This window comes from Eimeria tenella, genomic scaffold, assembly GCF_000499545.2.
Source record: "Eimeria tenella Houghton genomic scaffold, Eth_scaff45, whole genome shotgun sequence".
Lineage (NCBI taxonomy): Eukaryota > Apicomplexa > Conoidasida > Eucoccidiorida > Eimeriidae > Eimeria > Eimeria tenella.
In genome coordinates, this window is record NW_013543375.1 from 56,737 (window position 1) to 64,574 (window position 7,838).

Consider the following 7,838-nt stretch of genomic DNA (forward strand, 5'->3'; position numbering starts at 1 on the left):
TGCTGCTGCTGCTGCTGCTGCTGCGTTTTTGTTTTTCTTTTTGGGAGAGTCTTTCTTCTTTTCAGTTTTCTGCTTCTGCTTCTCCCGGGAGCCCTTCTTCTGCTGCTTACCTGCAGCAGCAGCAGCAAGACGCGAAGAGCTGCCCCCAGAGGCCGGGGAGCTTCTTGCTGCTGCAGCTTTTGCTGCTGCAGCCTTTGCTGCTGCTGCTGCTGCCCGTTGGCTGTCTAGGGGGCCCCCACTGACTTTTTCTTCTCCAGAGGGTACTGGAGAAACCTGCACAGATGAAGACCTTGAAGGGCCCCCCGCAGCGAGCGGGGCCCCCGGGGGCCCCCGGGGGCCCCCCTGCGAAGAGGCCCGCGAAAAGAGAGAAGGTGAACCCCCTAGGGGGCCCCCAAGGGGCCCCCTGGGGGTCCCCTCAGAGGCTGCGTCGGAGGAAGCGGAGGGGGCCCCCAGGCCGGGCTCATAGTGCGATGCAGAGGGAGAAAGCTGCCGCTGCTGCTGCTGCTGCTGCTGCTGCTGCTGCTGCTGCCTGGGCACCAGCAAGAAGACGTCCTGTTTGGCCCTGCTGCTGCTGCAGCAAGCTGCAGAAAGGGGGCCCCCCTGTCCCTCCGCAGCGTCGGAGTTGCTGTCACTCCAGCTGTCCCAAAACTCCACCAGGGGGCCCCCTGCAGCAGGGCTTTTGCTGGGCAAAGACGCGGGAGAAGCCGCCATTTTCTGTCATATACGCACGCTGCTGCTGCTGCTGCTGCTGCTGCTGCTGCAGTGGCGCTGAAGAAGGGGCTGCAAGTGCTTTTATTTGGCTAAGACAAAAGCTGCAGCGAGGAAGAAGAGTGGGCGCTGCTACATATGCGCCAGTGAGGCTCGAGGGGCTGGCTAGCTAGCAGCCGCGAGTCGGGGGGCCCCTGGGGGCCCCTGGAGAACTTTTAGACCTTAAAAATGAAACAACTAAATGAAAGGAAGTAAATTAATGGCAAATAAGTCGAAAATGAAAGGCACAGAGAGAGCTACCCTCAGATTCCACCTGCAGGCTTCGATTCGGCGGTGAGTGCCGCCGCAATTCGTGGCAGCAGCAGATCACCGCGGAAACAGTTTATTTTCACTTAGATGAACTTTTTAAATACTTTTTGAAACAAAAAACACTCAAAATGCACCTAAATAAGTCCAAGAAGGTCCGGAAAACATGCGAAACCGCAGCAGCAGCTCGCAGCCGACGTGACCATGAGCAGCAGAACGAAAGCTGCTGAGGCCGCCCACCTCTCCGGCCCCCTTCTTCGCTTTTCAATTTTAAATGTTTAATAATTACTTTTTAATTATTTATTTCTTTTCAAAAAGAAAGAAACAACTGATCTCTGTTGATCTCTAGCGCCACCCACGCCCATTTAAGCAAACCCGCACCGGGAGCAACCGCTGCGGGAAACCCCGCTGCTGCTTTTCTCTCAGCCTGCAGAACTCCTGAATAGTATTTTTGTTCTTAAATCCAATTTATATTGAATAATTGAATTAATTTCATTTTTTAAACCTGCAGCAGCTTCTGAGAAGACCCGAGACCCCCTTTCGTAGGCTGCAGCATTCAACTTGCTAGGCAAGAGGGAAACTTGAATTTGCTGCAGCCATTCGACCCCTAAAGAAAGCTGCTTCATTTAGCTTCCGACTTTAATTTTTTCTGAGACCTTTTAGGGACTTTGAGGCACACCAAGCAGCAGCAGCAGCAGCAACTTGGGGGGGAAGGCCCCGCTGGCAGCAGCTGGTCCACCGGCGTGACCAGTAGACCGCTCGGAGTGGACCTGCTGCTGCAGCCCTTTTGCCGTGCCGGCGCTGCTGCACTTCTGCTGCAGCTGCTGCTGCAGCGTCGCTGTCTGCAGCAAATCTGTCCAGTGGACCAAACAGCAGAAAAGGACTTTTAAATTAAATTTAAAAATTCTTTTGCGATCTGAAAAATGGCTAAGTCCCCAAACGCGAAAAGAAAAGAACGAAAAGAGAAGGAAAGCAGCAAAGGAAAAGGAAGCTGCAGCAGAGCTCCTGCAGCGCAGCAGCAGCAAGCAGCGCCGCTGCAGCAGCCGCAGCAGCAGCAGCGTTTCAACGCGAAAGAAGACTGCGGAAAGAGAAAAACTAAACGAGAATGACCTTTAAAATGCAACAGAGTTGCTGCTGCTCGCAGGCCCTTCAAGTTTCATTATTTCTTTCTTTTTGCAGAAAAATAAAAATGCCATTAATGCCATTAATGCGCTTTCGGGGCTGCGGCCCAAGGCCTCGGGGTGTACGTACACCCCAGCGCCCAACCCCCCTCTAAAGCTCCTCTTGCATGCAGCGAATTCTCCTTCGCTGCTGCTGCTGTTGCTGCTGTTGGCGTTGCTCCTGCTGCTGCTGCTGCTGCTGGTGTTGCTGCTGCTGCTGCTGCTGTTGCTGCTGCCGAGGCCACAGATGCGGCTAAGACAGCTAGTTGCTGCTGAAGAGCTGTTGCTGCTTTTGCAGCAGCAGCAGCTAGTGCTGCAGTTGTGCTGCAGTGGGCAGGAAAAGCGGCGCCGTCGGCCCCGCGAGCTGCCCTTTCAGCTGCTGCAGCGGCGCTGCAGCCGCCACCGCTGCAGCAGCAGCAGCAACTGCTGCTGCTGCTGCTGCTGCGATATTCAAGCAGACATCTACGAGAGTGTGGGCGAGCTCGCCGCGGCCCACAGCAGCAAAGCCCCAAAGGGCTTTGCTGCGAGAGTCATTGTCTTTGGGGGAACAAGAACATGGCTGCGGGCACAAGAAGACACGCAGCAGCAGCAGCAGCAGCAGCAGCAGCAGCGGAAGTCGCAGAGCTGGAGGCGCATGAGCTACGGCAGCTACAGGAGAAGAGCTGCTCCCTGAAAGGCTGTTTAAACGGAGGGAGGGGAATGTGTGGCTGCTTCGTGTCAGTGCCTCTGCAGCAGCAGCAGCAGCAGCAGCTGCTGCTGCTGCTGCTGCTGCTGTTGCTGGCGCTGCTGGCTCACTGGGCGCAACCCCCAACTCGGAGGGAGCGCCTACGGCCCGTGCCGGCCAGCAGGGACTGAGCGGGGAGCAGCAGCAGCAACAGCAGCAGCAGCAGCAACAGCAGCAGCAGCAGCAGCAGCAGGGGGTTCCTTACCTGTGGCGAGGAGGCACACAACCGCGGCGCCCATCCCAAGAACGACGGAGAGGATTTCGTCCCACATTTGTTGGATTTGTTGGAATAAAAAGAAAAGTTTTAAAGAATTTAAATAAATTTGAATTATTTAAATAAATTAAAACAGTGAAGGAGCAGCAGCAAAGAAAAGCAGCCACTGACGCCTTGCCGCAGCCGAGCAGCCGCAGAGGGTGGGAGGTTGTTGCTGCTGCTGCTGCTGCGGCTGTTCTTCCTGCTGCTGCTGCAGCGCAGCAGCAAAATCGAGTTTAAGGATTACAAACAATTATTTCTCAAAATTAATCATTTGAATCAAACTCGAGGCGCTGCAGCTCCCCAGAAGACCTCTGGCTGCGGGCTGGCGGGCGCCGTCGACTTCCCGGCCAAAGCCCTAAACCCTCACACGAAACCCTAAACCCTTACACCAAACCCTAAACCCTAAACACTAAAATAAAAGTGAATTGAAACCCCCATCTTCCTCCGGAGCTTCAGGGGAGCTGTCTGTACACCCCAGAGCCCAGCCTCCCGGCCCAGATCTGCTTCCTCTGGGTCCTTCTCTGCTGCTGGCTGTGCCCACAAAAGCCGCTGCTGCAGCCCCAAAGAGGGCATTTTCGCGGCTCTTTGGCTCATTTTACCACTTATAATCTCCTTAAACTTCATTAAAAGGCTTTACATTTCAAAATAACTCAAAAGCAGCTATAAAAACCCTAAATCACCCCACCAGATCTTCTGCTGCGAGGGGCCCCGCCCACCCCCAGCAGCGAGGCTCCCCATAGAGGCAGCAGGCGGGGGCCCCTGCAGCAGCAGGCCTCTAAAACGGGGGGGGCCCCCAAGGGGGTTTCAATGGGGGGCCCCCCAGGGGGGCCCCAATCTAGGGGCCCCCTAGGGCCCCCATCTGGGGCTCCCTTGGGGCCCCTAGAAGCCCCGAGGGGCCCTTGAAGCTTCTAGAGAGCCCTGAAGGCACACAAGATCTGGGGGCCCCCAGGGGCCCCCAGATAATGTCCACAAAGGGCCCCGGGGGCCCCCTGGAGCCCCCTGGGGCCCCCGGAGGCCCCCCGGGGGCCCCCCGAAGCTGTGCATGGAACTGTGGAGGGGGGCCCCAACGGATCGATCCCAGGGGGCCCCCAGATCACCTCCAGAGAGGCCCCCCTGGGGGCCCCCAGCTGCTCCAAAGGCCCCACGGGGGGCCCCCAGAGGGCCCCAAGGGGGGCCTCCCGCCCAGAGAGAGGCGGCTGTGGAGCACAGCTGCTGCTGCTGCTGCTGCTGCTGTTGCTGCTGTTGCTGCTGCTGCCTAGGCACTCGGCCCGCCTCAAGTTGGCCTCCTAAGCCCAAAGAGGGTTTAGGCTTTAGTGCTACATTAGGGTTTAGGGTTTAGGGTTTCGTCCTACTGCGGCGCATTTGTTGGTTAGTCTCTTTGATTTGCTGTCTCCTTGCTGCTGCTGCTGCTGCGATGAGGAAGTATCCTTTTGCTGCTGCTGCTGCCAATTGCAGCTGCTGCCGCTGCAGCAGCTGCCGCTGCAGCAGCTCCTGCTGCTGCAACAGAGAGACACGGGAAAAGGGGAGCGGAAAAGAAAAGAAAATGGAAATAAAGAAGAAATTAAAAATGAAAATGAAAATAAAAATAAAAAAGACAAAAACAAATCAAAATAGAAATTAAAAAGAAATAAAAGAAATAAACGAGAAAATAAAATGGAAACAAAAAGAAATAAAGAGACGAAAATGAAAGTAAAAGGATATTAAAGGTGGACACAAAAAAGGAAAAATAAAAAGAATAAAAGAATAAAAGTTGAAACAAAAGATAAATAAAAAAGAAATAAAAAGAAATTAAAAGAAATACAAAGAAATGAAACGAAATAAAGAGAAATATAAAAATAAACTAAAAGAAATAAAATTAAATCAAAAGAAATACAAAATTGAAATTGAAAAGACAAAAGAGGTAAAGGTGGAAATTAAAACGAAAAAAAAGAAATTAAAATGGAAACAAAAAGAAAAAAGAAATCCAAAACATAAAAATGAAATTAAAAATAAAACAAAAAAATAGGAATAAAACAAAAAAGGAATAAAAAATAGAACAAAATATGAATTAGAAAATTATGAAAGAAATAAAAAATAAAACAAAAAAAAATATTAAAGAAGATAGGAGGAAGAGACGGGGCTCTTCGCCGCTGCTGCAGCTGCTGCTGCTGCTGTTGCTGCTGCTGCTGCTGCTTGTGCTGCTGCCGCTGCTGTTGCTGCTTTTCTCTCTATTCACATGTTTTCGTCTCTTTTATGTTTTCCTCTTGCTGCTGCTGCTACTGCAACCGTACGGCAGAGCAACAGCAGCAGCAGCAACAGCAACAGCAGCAGCAGCAACAAGGAGACCAAACAAGCAGTTGCAGAAGGAAGGAGACACTTTGAGCAGCAGCAGCAACTTCAACCTGCAGCAGCAACTTCAAGAAGCAGCAGAAACTTCAAGCCGCAGCAGCAACTTCAAGCAGCAGCAGCAAGAAGGCGACGAAGTAATTGGCAGCGGCAGCAAGAATGCAGCAGCAGCAGCAGCAGCAAGGCAGAAGGAAACAGACTGACCAGCAGCAGCAAGACAAAAGGAGACAACTGAGCAGCAGCAGCAGCAGCAGCAGCAGCAGCAAAAAGGACACAGTGAAGAAGCAGCAGCAAGAAGGCAATTGAAGATACAAAAAGGGCCGCTGAGAAGCAAAATGAAAATAAAAAATAAAAAATAAAAAAAACAAAGAAAAAAGGAAAGCAGCAGCAAAAATGAAAAGAGACACAAGCTTAGAGAGAGAGGCTGCAGTAAACCAAAGAAAATCTGCAGCAGGGGCAGCAGCAACAGCAACAGCAGCAGCAGCTGCTGCTACTGCTGCTGCTGATCTTGCTGCTGCAGCAGCAACAGCAACAGCAGCAGCAGCAGCAACAGCAACAGCAACAACAGCAGCTGCAAAAACAGCAACAACAGCAACTGCAGCAGCAGCAGCAGTTGCTGCTGCTGCAGCAGAGGCGACGAAGGTGACAGAAATGAAAAGCAACTTGAGTTGAGGGAGGGAAAGAAGCAAAAAGACAAAAAAGGAAAAATAAATAAAAATAAATAAAAATAAATGAAAATCAATAAAAAGAAATAAAGAGAAATAAAATGAAATAAAAGACAAAAAAGCTGCAAAAGACTGCTGCTGCTGCTGCTGCCTGCAGCTACAGAAGAGCAGCAGCAACCACCAGAGCTATCAGCAGCAAAACAGCAAAAGACACAAAAGCAACAACGAAGGCACAACAGCAGCGCTGCTGCTGCTTGCTGCTGCAGCGGCGCCAGAAGCAGCAGCAGCAGCAACGCCCCAGGCAGCCAAATGTTGCTGCTGCATCTTCTCCCAAAGTTCTGCTGCAGTACAGCTGCGGCTGCTGCTGCTGCACCACAAGTCTAGCAACAGCAAGTCTTGCTTTTTTTTCTGCTTCTCCGGTGCCCCAGGACTGCAGCAGCTCCTCAACTTCCTGCTGCTGCTGCTGCTGCAGCTGCTGCAGCGCTTGCTGCTGCTGCTGCTGCTTCTGCCGCCGCCTCTTCTGCCGCTCCTGCTGCTCCGAAGCAGCAGACACTGCAGCAGAACCTGCACAGACGCAGCCCTGCGCTTCTAAGTCTGTGCAGCTGCAGCAGCGCCATTCGCGCTGCTGCTGCTGCTGCTGCTGCATTTCTTGTTCGTCTGGCTGTGTCTTTGAGCTGCAGCTGCTGTGAATGCGCCGCTGGGATGCCGTTTGTTTGCCTCTGATCTGCTGCTGCTGCTGCTGCTGCTGCTGTGCTTCGTGCTGCCGCTGCTGTGGCTGTCTCTGAATGCTATGACTCCTCCTTTGCTGCTGCTGCTGCTGCTGCTGCAGCTGCTGCTGCTGCTGCTCCTGCTTGGAAGACCGCACGCGCACAGCAGCAACAGCAGCAGCAGCAGCAGCAATGGAGTTGCTGCTTGGGGCCATCACCTCATCTGCAGCTTCGCCTGCGGAGGGCCTTCTGGATAAGTTTGAAGTTTCCTTGTGGTCAGTCGAGGAAAGCAATGGGCGGCCCTGTAGCTGCAGCAGCAGCAGTTGCTGCTGCTGCTGCTGCTGCTGCTGCTGCTGCTGCTGCTGCTGCTGCTGTTGCTGCTGCTGCTGCTGCAGCCTGTGAGCTTCTCGCGCAGCAGACATCTTTTGAGTTAGCGCTTGCAGCCCTCGCTGCTGCAGCTGGGAGCTGCTTTGGGGCTGCTGCGTTTGCTGCCGCTGCTGCTGCTGCCGCTGCTGCTGCGCAGGCAAGAGACGCGCTGCAGCAGCAACACAACGCAAGTCGGGCTGCAGCTGCTGCTGCGGCACTGACACCCTTCCTGCCCATCGTTTCAGCAGCAGCAGCAGCAGTCGAAGCAGCAGCAGCTCAGTGACAGCAGCAGCTGCGGCAGCAGCTTTGTGAAGGCAATAGCAACAGCAGCAGCAGCAGTAGCTGTGAGACAGCAGCAACAGCAGCTGCTGCTGCGTCGCAGCAGCCGCAGCAGCAGCATCGCCAATTGCTGAGCAGTTTAAACCTGTTCTGGCTTACTGATTGCCTCGTGGGTCCTGTAGCTTATGTTGCTGCTGCTGCTGCTGCTGCTTCCCCCGCAGCTGCTGCAGCTAGCTTCCAGGTCCCCCTGGGGATTTATATCATCTGGGGGGCTGTGGAAAGCCTGCCCGTCTACTGAGTACGACTTCCACTTGTTTGACGTCAGGCGTTACCTGGAATCTA

General features: G+C 53.3%; 2 protein-coding genes across 2 annotated transcripts in view; both read right to left on the minus strand.

Annotated features, from left to right (window-relative positions):
• Positions 1–711, minus strand: part of ETH_00009845 (uncharacterized protein) — a gene marked incomplete at both ends in the record, with an annotated part of 5,100 nt that extends 4,389 nt beyond the window's left edge. Inside the window, one exon of the mRNA XM_013377046.1 lies at positions 111–711. Coding sequence (XP_013232500.1) covers positions 111–711 — 601 coding nt within the window. The remainder of the gene's footprint in view (positions 1–110) is intronic.
• A 5,590-nt stretch (positions 712–6,301) lies between these two features.
• Positions 6,302–7,273, minus strand: ETH_00009850 (uncharacterized protein; the record flags this gene model as incomplete). Its single annotated transcript, XM_013377047.1, has 1 exon — positions 6,302–7,273. The coding sequence occupies one exon, from the start codon at positions 7,271–7,273 to the stop codon at positions 6,302–6,304; it is 972 nt and encodes a 323-aa protein (XP_013232501.1).
• Positions 7,274–7,838: the final 565 nt, after the last annotated feature.